The sequence below is a fragment of the Leptosomus discolor genome, chromosome 7 (genome assembly GCF_034619465.1).
Source record: "Leptosomus discolor isolate bLepDis1 chromosome 7, bLepDis1.hap2, whole genome shotgun sequence".
NCBI lineage: Eukaryota > Metazoa > Chordata > Aves > Leptosomiformes > Leptosomidae > Leptosomus > Leptosomus discolor.
Window position 1 is genome coordinate 15,530,360 of NC_141397.1, and position 23,666 is coordinate 15,554,025.

General features: G+C 40.6%; 1 protein-coding gene across 2 annotated transcripts in view; it reads right to left on the reverse strand.

Annotated features, from left to right (window-relative positions):
* Positions 1-23,047, reverse strand: part of ZNF385D (zinc finger protein 385D) — a 437,653-nt gene extending 414,606 nt beyond the window's left edge. The window contains exon 1 of one of the 2 annotated variants that reach the window (XM_086467942.1): positions 22,922-23,047. In XM_086467942.1, the coding sequence (XP_086324068.1) occupies positions 22,922-23,047 (126 nt within the window). Of the gene's footprint in view, positions 1-22,455; positions 22,559-22,921 lie in introns of those variants that run through there. The other variant, XM_086467943.1, reaches the window with a different exon arrangement.
* Positions 23,048-23,666: the final 619 nt, after the last annotated feature.

A 23,666-nucleotide genomic window follows, 5' to 3' on the forward strand; every position in this document is an offset into this window, starting at 1 on the left:
TCACTTTTTCTTACAACATGGATTTCTTAAACATCAGCAGCCTACTCTACACCAACTTTCCAACATGCATCCCAATGTTGACCATCATTAAGGCAAACAATTAGTTTCTGTTCTTCACTGTTATGCAGTTGCATTATGTTTCATGAGCTAGGAAATAGTTAACGAGAACAAGGAATTCTATGGGAGGTAAGAATCAAAAAATGTATTTTCCAAAAGTTTTCCTAGACCAACTTCATCACTCATCAACCCTTTGAAGCTTGATCAGCTAGAAAGGGTTCAATGGTCAAATTAATATTCTAAAGCTGTGACCATCCATGGTAACACAACTTACAGAATCACTAGTTTGGAATAAACCTCCGAGATCATCAAGTCTAACCATCAACGTAATACCACCATGCCCACTAAATCATGTCTAGAAGGACTTAAAACAAAATCTCCTGGGGAAAATTACTCCATTTGAAACGATTTTCAGTGCTACTCCATCAATGTAAGAGCTGTTTCCTAACTTTGTGCTAAGCATGGTCACTGCCATCTGGAAATTCACCATGTCAATTCCTATTGATATGCAGCTAACTAGTTTTGTTCTGATAGATCAATTCACATAGCCAATCCCATGGAGGCAACAGCCACCTGCCTGAGATTTCCAGCTTTCTTTGAATGCTAGCTGCATTCACTAGCCTGCTCCGTGAACTTCTGAAGCTAAGAAAAATGAGGTCTTGGTCTTTCCCAGGGCACTTCACAGCCTGGCTAAATACCATGTATTAACACGGAGGAAGACAGCAGTGAGGTCATGTAGGCCAACGTCTTAGGGAACTCAGCTCTGCTTTCTCCAATGAAAGAAAACTACTTGTAAGACTGAAAGTAAAGTGGAGGTGACAAGGTGCTTGTAAACAACAGCTGGTTTTGTCATACATGTCTGCTGTGCTTTGCTGTAATTGGGGCAGTTACATCTGGGATCCCCTTTAATGGACTGGGGGGCAAAGCTAAAGAGCTTTATGGATGCTACAAACCATGAAAAAAGGTGGTTCTAAAAGGTAGTCCAGATGGTAGGTGAATCTGGGTCAGAGCTGCATCATGTGCTCCCAGTTGGAATCTAGAGGGTAGAAGGCAGGAAAAATGATTCCTTACTGTAAGTAAGAAAATGAACGCTCTGTCTTTACATAAACAAGTTATTAGGAATTGATGTCATTAGGAGGAAGCTGCATGTCAGAGATGGTTTTACCATGTTTTGCACATTAAAAAATGGTTATTAATTGAATATAAACAACAAAATATAAAACTGCAATAGAGCTGCAGCAGAACATGCCTGAAGTTCTGACTGCTCATATGTTAGTGTCAATAGGTTATAAATCCTGAAGGTAGTTTCCTAGGTGGTAAAATGCTGCAGGACAGATGTGATAGTTCAGTGGTCTCTAATTGTTCTACTGTCCTCATCACAGCACACTGTGCTTGTTTGTTGTTTTTTTTTTTTTCCTAGGGACGCTCATCATCAACAGTACAGTCTCCTGAAGAGTTGTTTGTTTCTGTTTCTGCCCAGATGCCCTCCCTGTACGACCTTGTCTTTTCCAGGTACTTCCCTCAGCTAATCTGCTTTCTTGGCCTTCTGCTGGCTTTTATTCTAGAGATCAAAACCACATCTTCTCTGCCCTCTTTCACTCCTTACAAAGATGTCTCAGATACTCAGCAGCTATTTAAGACTTCTCCACAATGGCCATGCTACCCTGAACTCTTTAAAGACACTCTACACAAAACTACTGTTTCAGTATAAGTCTCCATACCAACATCAGTAAATGGTGCATGTATCTTTCCTCCCTTTTGGTATTGGATGACATTCCTATACTATCTTACTAGCACTTGGGTGATCATAAAACCTTTTTGTATAGAGCTCTTGTACAATAACTGACATGTTCTGGAGTGGAAGAGTAGATAATAGAGCCAGTAATACAACTCCACAGACTATCAGCACATTGCCCTGAGGCATGCCTTCAAGAGGCTTAAATTGCAAAGGAGTAAAAGTGATACGGCAAAGAAAAACATGGCATAAACACTGCCTAGTGCTGTCACCCTGTTTGCAGCTACAGGGGAGTCATTGGTCACCCAATATTGTACACCTGAAGCAGCCCAAGTGAGTCTAACTGTAGCTGCCAGACCTGCATTTTCTTCCCAACCACGCATTCCCATTCACTGTCCAGCACACATCTGACCACGGCATGCATCATTTGATCCTGCTAAACCACCAGAAAAACAGGACGCCTCACTTCCTAAGAGAGTGTCTTCAACTGCAATTTCAGCTGTTCTCCACTCAGCCTTTGCAAGAGATCTCCAATGCCAGGGTGGTCACAGTGCTGGCCAAGCTCACCTTGGTGACCATTTTCAGTTTTGTTCCCACCTGCTCCAAACTTTGTAAATTATCCCAGCCTAGCCTATTATTTCAGTCATCCCTGGAAAATTTCACTCCACTTCTTAACGCAAGTGCAGAGAACAAAATAACAGGGAATATATTTCAAGTTTGCTTTCCTCGGTGCCTGGGGACTAGGGATGCCCACTGACCCCACCATCTTTATGCAAATGCCTTACAACAGTTCCAGAGACTATGTATAACTGGCATGTTTGAGCTCCTTCCAGTGGCACATCTAGCATCAGGCAATGAGAAGAAAAGATGCTTGACTTAGATTTGCCTTTAGTACACAAGGGACTTGCTGCATCCAAGACTCAGATGTTTCAGCGCAATGTGGGAGCGTGGTGCATTGATAACCTGCTTTTAGCCCTGCATGTCATCAAACAGCATAGGCTCTCAGGCAGCTTGTATTCCTACACTCCTCCCAAGACACTTTGCTTGCTCCTTTGCTTGTTTGTTTGTTTTGAAGCAGCTCTGGTCCTTTTCTGCATTTCTGCATTCACGCTTCCAGGTATGTCAGAAATTTTGCATTTCAGCATTCATGTTGCTGGGACATTTCCTCACGCTGAAGAGAGTCTAGGACCCCTGGACCTGCCTGAAGTGGGAGAGTTGTTCTGAATACAAACTTTCCACTGAAAAGAGGAACTCCTTCTAGAAGACAGTTATTCTACTCCCAGGGTGGAGTAGTTTGAAATAAAAAGGCAAATGTAAATATTTTTTTTTCAAGTCCAATTGTGTATGGAATTGAAATACCTCATACACTAAAATAAAAAGTTATTCAGAGAAAACTCTGGTTTTCAAAGAAGGTACTAAGAATATTTAGTTCATTCAGTTAAAGACAGAGGCCCAAATAAGACCATAAAATATGTCTTCTTCAAATCACTGCTTAATTTCTCTTCAATTAAGCATACTCAAGGTCAAAAAGAAAATTCAATGCACGTTCATGTGTTGTATCTGCATTCTTTTTTTTCAAATTACACAATATAGTAATCTAATTTTTAAAAATCAGTACTGCACAAGATTTACACAAATCCCACAAAGCACTATCAAACACACACTACATTAAAGACAAAAAAAAAAAAATGCATTTTTTTTCTTTTAGTCATCTTATCCTTGACTGCTACCTCTAAGAACATCAGGCAACAGTGTCGGACAGAAGTGTATTTTAATTTCCATCTACCTTCATAAGTCCCTTTTTTTTCAAACGTCCCCTATTACTCTGAGTGTGAGTGCCAGGTGTAATTTGTTCCTTCAAACTTTTGACAAATTTTTTAGTCAATATATATGACAAAAGTTGTAATTACACGGAGAATTGATAGCATTGCACATTAATGCTGCAACATTTGCTATCAGGAAGGCTCCATTTTCAATTGCTTAGAACTTTGCCAAACTTTAATTGCAATGACATTTTTTATTGTTTAATATCTGTCCCAGAGGGAATTTTTTGGGGAAACATCATTATAGACTTTTCAGGAAAATTAGGCTAGGGAAACATACTGTTTGCCCATAAATCTGGAAAAGATTACTGGATGTAAATGGCTTAGAAGTCAGAAAGAGGGCTAAGAAAATACAGGGGGCAACTGAGAGTGTTAAGGAGCCTGGGACTGCCTGGAGAAGGAAATTTGGACTTGGAACCAGGAAAAGCAAAACTAAGATGTTGACATAGGCATAAAAGACTGGGATTAATTACTTCCATATGTTGCCAGTTGTATGGTAGTGGTATGGACTGTAAAAGGCTACTGCAGGCCATAAAGGATCCAGTTCTTCTAACCCACTGCCAGTCCCTGTGCTGTTCTACCATCGAGCTTTCAAGTAATGTGAGTAGTCACACACTGTCAGCTAGGGATACGCCATTTTAACCTTGACCATCAGTCTCTTAGGTAGTTCTGCTACTAATTTTACTGTGCTGCAGCTTCCTGTGTCTAAAGACTCTGCTAGCAAACACCATTGAGTGCAGTCTTTACAACAGTGCCTGTTTTGAGGAATTTCCAGAAGTATCACATTGTAGCTAACATTGCTCTGTTTCCACAAAGTTTTAGAACACCCTTAGGATTTCCTTTGATCTTCCTTTGGTTTCCCACAAATGCTACCTTCCCTCTCATCCTTTGATTTAGACACAAGCCCTGTGTGGCATGCCCCAAAGAGTTGCTATCATCCAATATCACAGTATTCTACTGCCTTTTCCCTGAAGTTTCCTTTCCTTGCAATAAGAACGTTACCAGTAACAACTTCAACACCTAAGAGTTACCCTAGTGACTGGTTCAATTTTCTCTGAAACATCTCAAACACCAGGCTAACTCCAAAGACGTTCTTATTTAATGATACCTTCTGACAGATAATAAAAAGTTCTAGCTGCAGCCCAACTATCTGTGCATGGGAATCATATTTCTGGACTCAGAGGGGAAAAAAAAAAAAGAAAAGAAGAAAAAGGGAAAAAACCCACAAAAAACCACAAACAAACCAACACACAGCCCTTTCAGCCTGGACTGAGCAGTTGCTTTACTAGTTGCTGTCTCCAAAGAATAGTCAGAAGCAGGTTGAAAGCTTATGGGTAAGAATTAGAGACCAAGGCAACAAAGGGAACCTTGTGGTTAGTGTCTACTGGAGGCCACCCCATCAAGGGGAGCCTAAGAAGACAAAGTCTTCTTACTCCAGCTACAGGAGGCTTTACGCTCACAGGCTCTCGTCCTTCTAGGGGACTTCAACCACTCCAACATCTGCTGGAAAAGTATCACGGCGAGCTGTAGGCAATTCAGGAGACTCCTGGAGTGCATTGAGGATAACTTCTTAAGCCAGGTAACAGACAGCCCTATCAGAGGGGATGTGATAATGGACCTGATGGTCGCCAATGCAAGTGAGCTAATCAGTGACATCCAGACTGGAGGCAGCCTTGGCTGCAGTGATCACGCACTGGCGGAGTTCACAGTCCTGAGGGTATGGGTCAGGCAGAGAGTAAAGTCAGGACCCTGAGTTTTAGGAAAGCAGACTTCCAGCTCTTCAAGGAGTTAGTCAATAGGACTTCCTGGGAAACTGCCCTCAGGGACAAGGAAGCAGAGCAGAGCTGGCAGATCTTTAAGGACGCTTGCCATAGAGAGCAAGAGCTCTCGATCCGCAGGTGTAAGAAATCAGGAAAGCAATGCAAGAGACCAGCATGGCTGAGTCAAGACCTGGTGGTCAAACTAAACGGCAAGAAGGAAATGCACCTGGAGTAGTGTCCAGCTCTGGAGTCCTCAGTACAAGAAAGACATGGACCTGTTTGAGTGAGTCCAGATGAGGGCCACAAAAATGATCAAAGGACTGGAATACCTTTCCTGTGAAGACAGGCTGAGAGAGTTGGGGTTGTTCAGCCTGGAGAAGAGAAGGCTCTGAGAAGACATTATAGTGGCCTTCCAGTACCTAAAGGGGACCTATAGGAAAGGTGGGGACAGACTTTTTAGTAGGGCCTGTTGTAACAGGAAAGGAGTAACAGTTTCCAACTAAAAGAAGGCAGATTTAGACTAGATAAAAGGAAGACATTTTTTACAATGAGGGTGGTGAAACACTGGAACAGGCTGCCCAGAGAGGTGGTAGAAATCTCATCCCTGGAAACATTCAAGGCCAGGTTGGACGGGGCTCTGAGCAACCTGACCCAGATAAAGATGTCCCTGCTCACTGAAGGGTGGTTGGACTAGATGAGCTTTAAAGGCCCCTTCCAACCCAAACTATTCTATAATTCTATATCCTTGATCTTTGATGAGAACTGGGAGTCACTATTCCTTCACTACTAGCTCTGTGTTAACTGGTTTATTGAAAGATGCATGTCTTGTAAGATTTTCTGTCCTCTTACAGATATCACTAAAATAAGTAGCTCATCTAATGATTCTAATAGCTCATCTAGTGATTTGATCTTTATGTGGGAAAGCTGCCTTCACTGTTTTCCTCCAGTTAAATAGAAATCAAATAAATTCCAGAGACTTACAAACCTGCAACAGTTTCATGGTATGAATTATATATCTCACAAATCATCATATTGCTACTTGGAGAACTCTAAGTTTCCATAGGCAGAGCATAGACACCAGAAGACTCTCAGTTCAGGATTCTCATTTGTTTCCTGGCTTTAAGAGAAAATTAAACCAGCATCTCTCTGTTGTTCTGTTCTGTTTGTGATTAGGACATTTGTCAAATACCCTTTTCAGCTGTTAAACTGGAATGATCACTATTGTGTATATCATCTGACCAGTGTATATCATACTCCTCTTTGCTTTCTTTAACCAGTCAAATACTTCAACTTCTTCACACCTCTTTTTAAATCCACTAAAGTCACCTTTGTGCAAGCTCAGTTATAGAATACCCGTTATCTGGAAATAAAACCTCTTTGCTGTCCTACTTCTACTATTTTGTATCCTTCTTAATTTATGCTCTTTGCTATTGCCCTCTGTATCACTGCTATAATATTTCATATTTCATCATTCAAAAATATTCCAGATTTGTAAAATTAAATTGTTCACTCAAGAAGCTACTGATGATCAATTTTACAAAGTGCCAACAACATTCAAGTTCTATGTATGCAGATTTGGCCAGATGCTAGCTTCCCCCAGTATATGCATCTTTCACTACACTCAAAAATCTACTCATTTACCTTAGTAAATTCCTTGGATACCTGTTCCCATTTCTCAAATGCAAATAGCCACGGTGCAGATATTGCCTATATGCCCCATATGTTCAAGTTCTTAAATACAGCTCCTCACTCACTGACAGGAAGCCACCTACAATGTGTTGAAAGATTCAGGCAAAGCTGTGTACTCTCATACGGAGTTTTTCATATTCTTTTCCACAACACACACTCTACTCTCATATATCGATATACTAATTTATACATTGATATAACATATATTAAATATAAATAAATTATATATTATATAGCATTAATGTTTTGATAGGAATGGTATTGTTTTCAGCAATAATTCCTCCAAAAATCTCAGGCAATTCACTTTCAGTTGACACAATCTTTATCATCTTTCACCTAAAGTTGCAAACTTTATCATTCTAAGCTAACTAAAGGACAACCGACATGCTGGAACAAACGACAGTGGTTATCACTTTTGCCTGAATGTTGAATTATTTGCAACTCATTCCCATTTGTTGAACTCTGTGTCAGCTTTGTGTTTTACCATACACATTGCAATTCTCTCTTATGAGAAGATTCTCCTCTGGCTTATGGCTAGTTGGATACTATCATATGCTGGTAGGACCAGCTCAGTCCAAGTATTCACCTTCAGTGGGTGCTGTATACAGTGCTTTACTCCTACTTCAAACAACTTGGCTGTCAAGGCATAAAAAATTAATTCTAAGTGCAGGAGAAGAAATACACTCTCTGAAGTTGAAAAGCTTGCCAAAGGGAAAAGTAGCATTAATAAGGAAATTGTAATGCTCGTTTACTTCTCAATATCTTTCTCAAAGTTCTGTTATAGCATACCCAGTGAGAACCCAAAAGGCAGCTGGATGAAACAGTTAGAAACACTGACCTGACAAAAAAGGATTATTACCATTCGCCAGTAACGACCACCAATGCAGTCCTTCACTCCCCCTGCACAGTCTGCGAGCACCTCCCAAATCAGATTAACCCTTTCTATCAGATATTTCCACAGAGTTCTGTAAGTCACATGCACTCAAAGCAACAAAAAGACATTTTCCCACAGCCATATCGGTGAAAACAGCAGCTTCCACAGATGAAAAAAATCATTAACACTTGTCTGTATATCTCATAATTTGAGTTTGGTTTTGATGTGCATAGACAGGAGCGTGGTTTACTCAGAAGAGTTCTTCTGTTCTATGTGTAAAGTTAAACCTAGAAAGTTTACTATGTTCTCTCTCTTTGGAGTTATTGGTATAAAACCATCAGAAAGCAGAGAAAACATAAATTAAAATTACGGTGTTACGATACAGGTAAGCGTGTGGAGCTATGGAACCTGGGGCTCATCGGGCTGACAATTTGGACTCTTGTTACAATCGTGAAGAAAAAACCTGAAGAATTTCACATACATGAAAAACCCCACAACTTTCCTTAAGAAAATCAAATTAAGGGCTATATCTTAGCAGAAGAGTCTGTAGTGCTCCAGATGGAAATTCAAATAGGCAGGTGGCAAGAACACCAAATCCTAAAAAGAAAAGGCAAGAGGTTAAGCAGGAGGGGAAACCACATTTATATTCTTGCCTTTGGCAGTGAAGCTCAGATTTAACTGAGGTTATGGGGACTAAATAAAGGGGGGAAGAATTTTTGGAAAGGCAAAGGCATGGGAATTAGTGTATCATGAAAAGAAAAATGAGAGAAAGAGAGAAAATACGGTATTGTATTTAGAGTCTTTTTCCTCCCAAGACTGGTATCAGAAAGATTTGTGGCAGGCTACAATGGGATAATGCCAGAATTATAAATAAAAGTATAAAAATTAAAGGGGAGATGCAACCAGGTAAAACTATCCAAGAAAAAAAAAAAAACTTTATTAAAATGGAAAAGGACTGATAACATCTTATAGTTTGGACAAAACTTGTTTATTCCATAGGCTCAGGTTATGTTTAACATAACATGACTATATGCTTAACTTTGTGTATGTCCCTAACCTTCTATACTTTGAATGTTCTTACTATATTAATTTCTGGCAAAACCTGAACTTTAAGATTATGCAGAGGATGGCTTAAAGAGCAAAGAGGAAGGATTTGTCGTTTTTGACATGAAGCAAAATACATGCAGAAGTTAAGGACCTAACATATGTATACAAAACAGTGCAAAAAAAAAAAAAAAAAAACAACAAACCATGATCAGGCTTCTGCTAAATACAGCTACTAAACATATTTTGATTCTCTTAACTGTAAGGTTTTCATTGACAGCAAAATGGCTTTATTCAGAAATCAAATTGATTATGCATATGTCAAATATCTATTATTTCAGGTCTTAACTTGAAATCAGCATGTTATCAACCTCTGGGAAAAAAGAATAATTAATCAAGTTGACATAAAATTGCTTTCCAAAACATTCAGAAGAAAGTCAACAAATAAGCCTTTTTCTTGCCTTTTCTAGAGGAAAAAAATAAAAAAGGCTTGCTTGTAAACAGATGCACCTGAAAATGGCCTGAAACCAGGCAGCTTTAAGCTTCAAAGTTATTCACACTTCACAAATAAAATTTTACCTCACCAGAGGAGTGAGGAGAGAAATGACAGTGCTATCTTGTTACAGAATTTCACATCAAGATATTTACCACCTTTCTATCTCTGTCACATCTGATTATAAACCAGGGATCAACAAGCAGGAGATTAAAGGCTCATCTGAGAAGATGGAACGAATGAAATAGATGAAAACTGCCCATACTGTGTCAGTTTTATAGCAACAGTCACTCAGACGGAGGGACTATTGGAATTACAGATTTAAGAGCCCTCAGTCTCTCTCCGGCTTTGAAATGTAAATAAAAACTGCTGCAATTGTCAAGTAGAAAGTGCTAACTTTTTTTATATATATTGTGGGAGTCTCTTCACGCTAACAAGCTTTGTGGAGCACAGGATCAGTGTTATATTAAACAGAGATCCTTGCTGATCCTTGGGCTTTCTCTGTTCTTATTGGAGAATTTTTTCTCCATAGGTATTATATGCATTCAATCTCTATTCTGTAAGAAAAGGAAGTACTTACTGCTCTGCAGTCTGTTAGGCATGTACTTAAGGTGCTACATGAGCACTAAGGTAATTTGAGCATTTATCTACCCAAAACTACTTTACAGAAGCCACAGCCCAAAAGAAAGAATTGGCCAGCTGTAAAAGCAGTACAAAAGCCTAGAAATAGAGGTTTATGTACAGAATCTCTATTGGATGGTTGGTTGAAGGGTTAAAGTGTGAGACTTTATTGCTGAAGAAGAAAAAGGGGGGGGGGGGGTGTTAAGTTGCCTTTCCCACTGCCATCCAACTAAACAAATAAATGACAGTCCATTCTTTAAGTTGCCACAATGAGATTTGCATTTGCCAACTCCTTTTTGCCGATTTCACAGTTTAGCACCCAACTATGTCTCGAACACGAGACGATACAAGTTGAAAACAGATATCCTCCAATTGCTCTAAAACCAAGTTCTGAACATGTATAAATACATTACACAACGGCAAGTAGTCTCAACCTCTATAAGCAAACAAAATGACACGTTTGAAGTCTCCCCTTCCAAGAGCGACACCTCAGAGAGGAGGCAGACACACACACAGGCACTCCACGCAGTACCTAATTCTAATTTGAGAGCTACGTGGGCCCAAATCCATGCCTGTTCCTTCATGTACAAGAGCAGGTGCAAGTACATCCAGGGCACCATCTCCTATAGCATGCAAAAGTCTCTCCCAGAAATGTGCTGGGTGTAGGAGTATTGGATCATCAGGACAGAGCAAGTTTAATTTCATTCTCTGTGAACTGCAAATGCAATTTCTCTTGCTGCACCCTGGGAAAAGTACAGCAGCAAAACTATCCTCCCACGGTGGATTTACTAAAGTGATTTTTTAAAAATGAATGGAAAGAGAGAAAAATAAATCCTATGCAGAATAAAACTCCACGGCTTATACATTTTTTCAATTATACTGTCTAAAATGGAAGTTCCACTCTGACATTTTTAAAATATTTTATTTTCTTTCAGCTATCAGTAAAGATTAAAAAAAAAAACAGTTTGGGGGAAGAAAAAAACATTACACAAAGTCAGAATAATCACTTTCCCTGTCCTCCCCATCCTCCCACATTTTCCTTTATGGGTTTTTCTGCTTTTACTACCTACATTCTTCACCTGAAGTCAAGTCCTCTGTTTATGGCATCACAGCGGTTGCTGTGGAGGTGATTACGATGTACAAAGCCAAAAGTGATGAGTTCAAATTTGGAACGAGCAGCAGTATCTCATGAAATCTGTCTAAGGTAGCAGGATATTAAAAAAAAAAAAAAAGGAGGGGGGGAATAAAAAAAAAAAAAGTATAGAGCACATATACTGAAAACTAGCAAATTAACTTCTTAAATGACTGTTTGCTATTAACTTTCATTATCACAACTGTTTTCAGATATGTTACTCCAATGGTTGTAGAGACTAAGTGCTAAACTATACATATGGAAACAAGCACACAGACAGTGCTAACACAGATGGCAACAGAGCTCCTAGCCACGCTCCTTAGTAGTGCCTGCTGTGATTGCCATCTTCTATAGCAAAAACACAAACAACAAAACATGGTAACGCAGACACGCACTACACAGTGTTGCTCTGACAATGAAAGTACTTCATGTCACCCTTCATACAGCACATTTCTCTACACCAGATTCAAGACTCAGTAAGTTACAACCAGAGAACATGGATTCCTGAAAAAGCTACTAGTTCATTGTAATTCCTTCTGCTACATGAATTGGTTTCACGCACACCTTCTCACACATAGACACATCTAAAAATACAAATGTTGAAGTATGGCTGCTAATTCTCAAGAAACACATTAAAGATTATGAACAGGAGAAATCTCTCTTGCCATTTGCATCACAAAGTCAGCCACCGCCAAGTTTTCACAACTTTGGTAGCAGATAGTCCTTAACTTTTCCCTACATTAGGAAAATCATAAATGACTTAAATTAACTGAATGAGTTTCTAAACCATCTGTTGCCCCTAACTTTGACACCTGAAGTATTACGAGTGTGGTATAGAAGGAAAACCATTGAATAAAGATTCTGAATCAGACCTGTACTGATAGAAATGCTTGCCCACCTGCCTGTTAAAAGCAAAACTTGCAAAGAGCAGTAGGATAAAGATAAAATCAGATCTCGGATTTAAAAAAAAAAACAAAACCACGAACAAACCAAACAACAGTTGGGGGCAAAACAAGTAAGAAAAAAATTTCTAAACTGAGACTTTAATGGGCACAGAAAGCAATGAAAGATCTTATTAAAACATTATTAAGCAAAGAAAGTGATTTTCTAAACTATCTTTTAACATGAGTGCTGAAAGTGCCCATAGCCCAATGTATCCTCCTACTACACGACTGCAGAAGCATCAACAAACTAATTATACCAAATAGCTGAATTTATTAGGGTATGCAAAACAACGTCTGTTAGTAACAAAAATTATGAAGTGCTTCCTTGGAAAGACAAATTACCCTTCTATACCAAGAAAATATATTACCCGCAAGGTTGTACTACTGCATTCAGGCTGTGTTTCACGACAATTTCCTACATAGGAATATCATTGGAAAACCGGTGGGCTGTACACAAGAAGATACCAGGACATAAAGATGAAACGGAGCTGCAGCTTCTTCAGCAGATTCCTCAAGCCAGACACAGGGGACACCCGGAGAAATCCGCCCACCCTGCTGGCAGGGTGACCTGTGGAGCCTCACAGAAGGCAGCCATGCTCCTGCCTCAAAGCTAGGAGCCCAGATCCAAGAGGATCTTCAGGGTTCCAGACTCCTTGCCAAAGAAGTCAGAGACAGACCCCAGAAAGTTTATGAAAAGCTCCTGATGTTCACAAATGTGTTCAGTGAACATTGGGCTCATAGCTACAGGGCTGTAATTTTGTTATGACTTCCTTGCTCTTGGCTGCAGAGTTCAAGAAGTGCAGCTAGTGTTCACTGAAATGCAAAATCTTTGGTTCATGGACAATGTTTATTTTATTTTATTTTTTCATTTTGCAAAATCTGATTTGGACTAGAGTGGATGATTCATAGCAATACACTGAGATCATATTTACTTCTACAGATTTGTGGGCAACTACCCAGCAATACCAGGGCCAACAGGCACAAAAGGTTTCTCCTAGCAGAACCTTGTGAAATGGCTTCTTCTACAGAGCATGGTGCAAGAATCCAGGCAGACAGCACTTAAACAGATCCAACACTAGCTCTCTTCCTTCAACACTGTTGAAGAAAGGTGCACCAGAGATTGGTGGTCTCACTCTAGAAGAGAGTAAAAGGTAGAAATGCATGTTGAGTCTGGACCTCTAAGTCAAGTCCTATGCATACAGAACACAAGCTCAGCATATTTAAGGAAGAGACTGAGTGGTGTGAAGACTGAAGCCCTCAGCCCTGTAAAAAAAAAAAAAAAAAAAAAAAAAAAAAACCAAACCACACACAAAAAACACATCCACAAAAAAACCACACACACCACCACACCCCCACCAAAAAAAAACCCAAACAAACAAAACCACAAAACCAAAACACACACCACCAAAACAAACACCAAAGCATTATCTTTCAGACTGTTTCCATAATGACCAGAAACCTCTGTGCTATAACTGCACTGAAACATTTCAATTACTCAAGCTGCCAAGACCCTTCTTGTCACAAAATCTTACCTGCATTTCTGATTTTCTGATACCTGGCATATTATGCTGTATTTCTCAAAAAGTTACTATGTTTCTAGGTTCACTCCAACAAGGAATTGCAAGCCTAGGAATAGTTATCACTATTTTTATTCAGAGCGCCATGCATATAAGCAAATAATTAGCTTTCCATGGTATCTTTTCTGAAACATCCTAAAATGAGGCAGTTTGTACTATGTTTTGCAAGTGATACTTTAGATCACTGGAATCATTTTAGCACCACTTACTCTTGGCCTGATTTCTAGGAAGACAGGGCCATTATCTAGACCTCTCACTTTTCCAAAGCTTTCAGGCTTGATTTTGAATTTCAAATTGTGAAAAAGTAACCAGTTGCCAGATTTTGTGTATTCTCCTTCCTTGGATGTTTTGAAGACTGGACTGAAGAAAGCCCTGAGCAATGTGATCTGATCTCACAGCTGACACAGAGCTGGAGACTGGACTAGAGATCTTCCTTAGGACCCTTCCAACCTGAATTATCCTATGCATTCCCCAGATTTCCACTAGATATGCTGAATTTAATCAGAACTTAATGGATCTAAATATTTTAACTTGATTAAAAAAAAAAAAAAAAAAAGACATATACTACTGTCATAGCATACCAATAAAGAATTTTGCAACTTTCCTCTTTTACACCGAGAAAGCAGTAAAATACAGTTTGCAAAATACAAAAGTCATTGGCTAAAAATGTCCATCGACCACCAAACTGGCATTGTGGTGCTACAGGAATAAGATAGGGGAAAAAAAAAAACTAGCCATGATCCAGGATGCATCTTCAGATTTACCCTCCCGGCAACGGAACAACTGCTCAAAGCTATTAAGAACTCTGAAAAACTCTGAGGTGTCACTTAATCATCACTTCTGTGAGATCATTTGTCTGCTTCAGTCCCTGGAACAAGTGGCAAAACAGAAGTAGTCAAAAAGCCTTGAAAATAACCTCACCAACTGATACGGTGCACACAGCGAGCAGCTATGTCCCACAAGATCAAGTCATTCCAAGACCAGAATCTCACTCCAGTCACTACAGTTTCTGCAAAATCATCCTTTTCCCACTTTCACATTTTTAATATAGTCCTGTCCCAAAAAGTAAAGTAATTGAGCTGGGAGTAGCTTCTCAGCCTGGACATTAAGAAAACAAAGACTACACACACAAAAATACCCACAATATGCTCCTATTGTGATCAGACCATTACCACTTCTCAGTGAAAAATAACAAGACACTCTCCTGTTGCACAGCAAATAAAACCAGTGAAAAGTTCTTTTTTGCTTTGTTAGAACTTGCCTTGGTAGGCCAAAGGCTTGAAGCAATTTAGGCTGCACCCAGCTGTACCATTAACACAAACAACTCACCATCCCTCAGGCTACTTCAATGTTAACCGAAATCAATACCTGGATTGGGAGCAGCCTGCCATAGAGAATCTACAGAAATCCAGCGTCATCCAGACTGGAAAAGACCATGTTTCCCTAAAGCATTTCTTGTGTTCTAAAGACCACTTTCCTCCAGCTTTTAAATGGATTTGCAGACCTGAATATCTCTTGGAATTTCAAATAGCTAGACAACCAAAAATTCACACCTCTAGCTTAAATAAAAATTGAAGATTGCATTTCCATTCCCTCTACTTAGGCTTGAACATTATGAGCCATATATTAATGATGTCAAGACTTGATTATCAGGATGTCTTATATTTTAAAATTATGCAGAAGCCCGGAGCCATTCTGCCCAGCACAGAACACAGTGTCTCATCAGTTCTGTGATCCTGACTGATGTGAATGCCTTACAAGGGTTCCTTGATCTTTCTGCATACAGCTTCTCATTACAGAACCTCTTCTCACTTACCTCCTAAAAAATTTTACTTACGCCCACTTCTTGTCTAGCAGCAACCATGACCTCCCACAAGAAACCACAGTGGCTATCAGCCAAAAGATGAAACTGGTGAGGACACCTGGTTATACTATGCAAATTGACTCAATCCAACTTCTGGAGAAAGAGTTTCTCTCCTCAACCTCCCATTCCTCCCCCTCACTACAAATGCCAGCAGTTTAGACAGCTCTGTAGTTTCAGAGCCTCAGAGTGATAAGTATTGAACAAAATACTGGAATGGTTTGTACAGCAAAGCTCAGTGCAGTCATTGACAATAACAAGTCTTTTTTCTCACTTCTTTCCACAGTCTTTTGGGTTCATTATCACAAACTAACAGTTCTACTTTAATCTGCCTTCAGGAGAAGGTTCTACCCACTAATTCCTACTCCTCGTTTCTACTTTTCAGTACTTTCCACAGGAATGTGGCATCAACAACTCTTAATGAGTATTGGTCATAAAGAGCACACAAAAATATTCTTAGACATCCCAGTGAACAAAACAAGATCAGAAAGCCACCTTAAAAAGAACACGTATGTTTTATATAATATTTTAGTTTTATTTATTAGGCAGATCCTCCAGTATTTACCTTCCAAATGCAACAAAGTTGTTTTTTCCACAGAAATAAAGAAAATCATTTCAATGATACCACCACAAAGTAAGCTAAGGCTAAATGCTATTAAATGAGTCAAGGTACAGCCAGTCTAATACCTTTTCAACAAAAGGACATTTACTTGCAAAACACTCTGCTTAAATAGCAACCAGAGTGCTATCTGCAAGGCCACTCACATGGCAAGTGGTGTGAATTTGCATTTCTAGCACAGCCTCCCTGCCACAGGGCCCTTTCATTTGCACCGTGTCACTTGTCTGCTCTATTAATGTTATTAAATTAATCAAAGAATGCCACTATATAAATGTTTCATTTTTTATTTAATGCTTCAATATTTTAATCAGCACTAATTTAAAATGCATCAACAAAACAGAACATATCAAAGCGAACCTACAATAACAACATTCCTAGTTTAACTGTTATACACATACGTGTATTGCAACTCTGCTATGATTTCGTATGACTGGAAATACTACAGCCTCTACCCAAGTTCACATACACAGAGACAGAATATGAAAATGCTACAGTTTCATGAGAAAGAGAAGTTGAATCTTAAGAGGATAAAGATATTCCAGGTTTCGGGATGGATTATCCTTCTGCTGCTCAGAACAGCACAGGGTAAAGTCCAGACCAAATACATATGGGAAAGCAGTCAGATTTGCCACGGTTCCAATCAATTATTATGGCGACGTGATGAAACAAATTCAGCGCATAAACAGGCATTCCAACTTTAGTTAACGGACAAGATGATTCATTGTTATAACATGGCAAGGCTAAATGGAAAGACAAAGGCAGAGACGCTAAACTGAATACTAAGACTGGAAACTTCCAGATGTGAGTATAAAATGCCCCTGAGCCAGGGTTTCTCAAAATATAAAATACTTCAGAATATACTAAAATGAGATACTTTCTATAGTTCTGTCAGAGTAATCATTTCACCCAGCTTCACAATTTAAACAGCAAGAGCCAAATAATCAGGAAAGTGATTTATTTTTTCCCCTTTTAAAGCACACCTTGCATTTCCCAGCAAAGCGATTTGTGACCTCTGTCTGATTAAAACTCTCCAAACCTTCTGTAAAAAAAAAGGTCAGAAAAATAAATCTGGTTTTGGAACAGAGGGTAAGTCTTTAGTTTCTTAACTACATTTCTGTGCCAAAATTAGATTTAAATTAATATCATAAAACTGTATTTGGAGTCTGCTTCTGAGATCTAGATGGTGGCTTTGTCAGTCTATCATAAATGCAAATCTAGAACAATCTATGGATTTGTAGCTCTGATTACTTACTTCTAATTGTGTAAGTTGTAATGCTAGGTTTTATCAGTATCATAAATAACCTCTTCGGTGAACTAGGGGGAAAACATATTTCTGGCCATGAAGGGTATTATCTTTTTTACAGTAACACTATTGTGAACCAACACGAAAAACAAAACAACATAACAACAAAACCTAACTAACAAAAAAACCCAAACATACACAGAATGGAACTTAACTCATAAATCACACAAGTTCTTTAACAAGTTGTACCTATTATGTATATAGTCTGATTAAGATAAGTAAAGAGGGATCACCTGGCATTCACATCGAGGAAAAGGCTAAGGAAGATATGGGTTGGTTTACCAAACATATTTTCTTGCTCTCCAGGTCAAACTCCTTACCCATCCATTTGTTTTGAAAGCCATAACTTCACAGCAATGTCTGCATTACACATGGCAAACACACTCACGGGCTAGTGGACCCAAAAAGTAGCTGAGGCATCAAAGTGTTAGTAGGTCTAGGTAGAAATAACATCAATGATCACATTTTCTGAACATACAACCTAGAAAAATGTTTTAAGATTTAAAACCTACCTGCAGAATATTCCAACTGATCACAGAAAAGAGGTTTACTTGCTTTGAAAAGAGAACGTCTATTCTTTTATATTAAGCAGATTTGTATATATATATAAATATATATATAAGCGCCTACATGAATTTCAGACATTTACTTTTACAAATACCACACATAAGAAGTGAGGCATAAAGAACTACGCCTCCAGCAAAACAGAAGATTTGATTATGACTACCTCAATATGACCAAGAACATTATTTCCCAGGAGATAGAGAAGAAAAAAAGAACAAGCCGACAGAAAATACTGTAGCACATTCTTGAATATTTCAAGAAGAAATGTGCAAAGATGAGAATATCTGAAACTGGAAAGCTCAAATGTAACTTCATTTTCTTCCCATCAACTGTGGAATCAGTCCAGTCCAGTAGCAACCAGAAGTCATTAGCATATGTGCATACATCTGAGCTTACACAAGTGGAAAAACAACAGACAGGTTTGTAGTTTTTTTCCCCTCCTTCCCTGTTCTTCCATCAGTTCACCACAGTTAGAGGAGCCTACTTCTCTGGAGCAATAATATGCTGACTTCTACCCTTACCACACTACAACCTTTCCATTACACTCAGATGGAATACACACCAAACAGAAATGGAGACAACAGTTTTTGTGATAGCTCTGGACAGGTGAAGACTAAAACTAGTCAGCAGGTCCAGGTGAAAAAGAGGTCTGTGTTGCTACAGCTCACATTTATTTCTCCAGCCTACCTGCTCATCTTTTGAGGTCCCTTCCAACCCCTAACACTCTGTGATTCTGTGACTGGCACAATACCAACTGATTTCATTGTGCTGGCTGAAGCACAGAGGACTTCCACTCCCTAGCCTAAATTTGGCACATTTTGTTAGCAGTTAAAAAAAAAAAAAAAAATCAAATAAATTAAGAAGTAATCATTTTCAGTGTAAAATATCACCTATGTGAACACACACACACTCCTACACGTACATCCAGAACTATTTACTTGTGCTATATTCCCCCAGTAATTGTTTTAATACTAAGGCTGCAGAACTACTTTTTCACTACAAAACTTTCACATAGCTTTAACAAGCGACACAAAATACTGCTTTCTGTCCAGAAGTTATTTTCGGTGGTGTCAAGTAACTTCAAACACCGTTCTGTTTCACAACTTCTACTCATAAACTTTCCATATCTACTCCTCAAGGAAGGCGATTTTTTCATACAAGTATTTCAAAGTTTTCTTAAGCAGTACAGTAAAATACTACTTGATTTACACAGTGGTTTCCATTATGCTACTCCTTAACATCTTCTGCTTGGACAGTATCTGTAACAGAATTCTGGCTGTAGCCATCCATCTATGTTTCCAAGCTCTTGGGAGATTTTGCAGGTAAGGTGCCAATGCTAGCCCTACATCAAATAACTTAAAAATAGTTTTTTTACAAGACTGTTAATATTCATTATCTTAACGGGATCTTGAACTTTTTGCTGGAGTCTTGACAAAGACTTCTTTCACAGTCTAGGCCACAATGGGCGGAAATGCTAATTCTACTTGACATTGCTTTACATGGCATGAAACTACAAAGAGTGTAAAACAAGAAGTTCTGCACATAAGATCATAGGGAAATTTTCTTATTTGTGTTTTAAAATATTAGAAAAGTATAAAAAAGTCTCCATAACTGCTCATATAAAAGGTGAAAAGAATGTCAAAGCTGGCAAATACTTGTAACTTGACTCAGTTAAAGGGCAGGTTTGCTCAGGTGTTCACAACTCAATACGCACCTTGCCAGTTTAGACCCTTACATGATGCCCGAATAAATGTATCTTAATCCAAACATACACAGAAATATTGTGCTTGATCTTCAACTGGTGTCAGTCATAACAGTGCCACTGAGATCCATAGAGCTATGCCACTTTTTACCAGCACAGGCTGGTGGAACACTGAAATGGTTTTGCAGCAAAAAGAGAAGAGGAAAGAACATTACTTCCCAAAATTGAAAGTATTTCATACTTTCAATACCTCCCAGATCTCTTGTGTATAGTTCTCACTTCACTTTGATAATTGCATGTGTGCATGTATGAATGAGTCAAGCCTATAAGCCTGTTTGCCAGTTAAAAATTGCTGATAGCTCACATACCACAATTTTACTTGTAGGTATATCTTACTATAACCTCTTTAATGCTTGAGCTTGAGCATTTTAAGAAAATTTCTGTTCCTGAATGAAGTGGTCAATACTGTCTACAAAAGCTGAAATTTACTATGAGTCCATTCTTGGAAAACAGAATGTTTCTGTAACTTTGAAAATTTGAGAGGCATATTAAAGTAATACTATACTTTTTTTTTTTTTTTCTCCCCAAAAATCTCCCTGTAGCACACAATTCATATTAGGGACATACAAATTAGGTCTACTTTTGTTTTTACCTTACATTTGGAGCCATTAGAAGATACTAAATGACCTGGTAAATAAGTCCAGTGCACCTTGCAAAGACAGGACAGCAGAAAGAGTGATTATACTTAAAGTACAGTAGAAAACTACTTGGGATGCAAACTGTATGTGCTGCAGTGTAATTTAGTGTTCCATGTTGTTACAGCAATTACTTAAATGAGAATTTAGTGTCATACGATACTTTACAAAACATTTATAAGAAGCAACTCTGATAGACTGAAGCACACCACACCTTCCCCGTTAAGCCAAATTAGAACAAAGTTATAAAATATCTCCCTAAATTAACTAATTAATTAATGGTAGAGATACTATGATAATTTTTTTATCACAGCAGCATACTGCAGTATTATGAACTTTGCCACAATTGCATAGCTGTATCAGTCAAAGGTTTTCAGTTTGGCCCGACACCTTACACCACACAGCCTGTGGGTTCAATTCTGGCTCTTCACAGGCCAGTGGCAAAATTTCCCACCAACTTCACTGCATCCAGGATTTTGGTCTATGTGCCTAGCTACTGTATAACACCCATGAATAACAGGTATATAACTTAAAGGGATCCCACCAACTCTCTTTTTCACGTAAGTTATTCCCCACTATTACACTCAGAATTAATAGGATAAATATTTAGAACTATTTTTGAAGAGCTTTGATTCTGTAAATAGGTAACACTTCCTTTTCTGCACAGTCATTTATTTTTGAGGGGTTTTGATATCCACTGAGAAAACCTTTGCTCAGTTTCAGTCTGTTTCCTCTTTGCCTTGTGAAAGAGGTACAAACAAGCAAAAGAGAAAAGGAGATGTGGCTGCAAAAGCTCTTCTCTAGCTCAGAAATATCCAGGCGACAGCGAGAGAAGCAACTGCTAGTTTTCTTTAATTTCAGACCTGCGCTTGGGGGTATTACTTTCATAACAAGCACCTTCTTCAGCATGCAATTGCCTGAGACACCAGGTTCTGCATCATCCCAACATCTTTGTTGTCAAGATTACCGCGTGCGCTACAGCACTCTGTATACTTGTGAAGAGTGCAAATTACTCCTTCAGCCAAATTATTTTCTCTGGAAAAGGCTCAAAGTTACTTCGGGGAATAACATATCCAGCAATAAATTAAAGCAGAACACAAACGGAACTTAACCTGTTACTCTAGCCTGAAGGGGTTAGGTCAGAGACTCCTGCAAACCCACTTACCCAAATAGTGGGTTTAAAACCCACGGGAAACCCACAGCTAGAACAAATTCTAGTGAGATTTCTGGACACTGCGACCGTATCCACGAGTAGTTGCGTTTGTTCATCAAAGCAGACAACGGCGACAGCCAAGTGGCATAGTAAGGAAAGCGTACATGACAGATCTGGCTGCGGGTAGCCGCATTCACCGTCCAGCACATAACGGGTCACGAACCTCAACACTTGTTTCCGACAGTTCGTGCAACACCACTCCCTTCCCTGTTTTCAAAGTCAGGATCTGATTTTGGAAGAACCGTTTGTGTGCTGCTTACCCCTGGGAGACAGCATCCATCTCCCCGAACAAGTTGGGGGGGGGGGGGGGGGGGGGGCAAGAGCACACGGGGCAAGTATTTTTCTGCTTCCCGGGCACTAAGACCAGACAGATGCAAGCCAAAAAAAAAATTCGAGGACTCTTCCCAGATACACTGGCGTTTGCCAGGTTGCAAATGCTTTCTGCCACAATCAAAGAAGCCGCTATCCAAGCAAGGTGCCAAACCGCACGCCGACATTCTTCCTCCCCGCTCGGTCCGCCGTAAAAAAAAGGGCACGGGGCGCAGCCCGGCGGAGTTGGGACGCAGGGAGCTTCCCTCCCCTCCCCTCCCCTCCCCTCCCTTCGCACCCGCGGAAGGGGAGAGGAAAGGAGGATCCCTCGCCCCGCAGCAGCCGAGCGGCTAAGAGAAGTCACAGGCAAGTTGACCTCGGGGCTCCCCGTCCCACCTCGGTGGGCGCCCCGCCGAGCCCCGCCGCGGCCGCCCCCTTACCGTGCCGCGGCTGGGGCTTGCCGCCCGGCGGCTTCTCCTTCCTGCCGCCCGCCGCGCTCCGCATCCGCCAGCACGCCGCCCCCCTGCCCAGCGAGCCGGCCATGCCGCGGGCGGGGGCGGCCCCGCGCAGCCCCGCACCGCGCCGCGCCGCGCCGCACCGAGCCGAGCCTGCCGGGGAGAGCGCGGGGGCGGCGGTGGAGCGCGGGACCCGCTGCCCGGCGGCGGCGGCGGCGGCGGGCGGGAGCAGCGCGGTCCCGGCGGGCCCGCCTCCGCCCGGCCCGGTGTCAATCAGCGCGGAGCCCCGGGCAGCGCCGCCCCGCGCCCCCCGCCGCGCTCCCCCGGGCCAGCGCACGGGGCGCGGAGGGACAGCGCTGGCCCCCCCCCCCGCCCGGCCGGGTGCGACCGCGGGCTGCGGGGGGCAGAGCGGCGGCAGCCCCTGTTCGTGTCGTGGGGAGGGAAAGAGAACGTCGGAGGCGGCGGCGGCGGGCTCCCGGGACCAGAAGGCTCCCACACTTGGGAAACGACAGCCCTCAGCGTAAGCCTCCTCCCGCCCGCCTGCGAGTCCTCCCACAGCACCTTCGCTGGAAAACATGTGTACGTTACCTCCTGCCATCAAAAGTATGGGTTCTGCACACCCTTGGCTCCATAACGATGAGTAACTCAACCTGAGATTCCCACTTCCCACAAGCCCATGTGTGGTGAGACGGTAGCCTCTCTCCCTCCCTTCTGCACCTCCGCGGAGCACCCTCTTCCTCGCTGGAGTCCTGGGGACTTCCCCCACCATCGAGTTCCTCACCTTGCTTTGGCATGAGGCCTCCAAAACTTCTGTGAAATGATCACTGCGATTTAAGAAACAATTATCCCTGAAATCTGTTGTCCTCTTAGAACCAGATTTCGTGATTAAAAAGTTACAGGCACAGAGAAATGGAATATTAGCAATTTTCAGGCAAGAAAAAATAGTTTGAAATGCAGTTGTAGTCCCAAGGATTTGGCAGAGCAGTGTGTTTCCGAAGTACAAATGATGCGCATAATTTTTGTTTGTAATTTTGAAAATAAATCCACCTCTATGTCAAATTATAACAGCTACTGCAACGGTCTTGAAAAGGTATTCCACAGTTGATCTTTAATTTTTCATACACATATCTGTATCTATATGTCATCAGCACTTCCACCAGGCGTATCCTTCTTTCTATTTGAACACTTTGAAATAC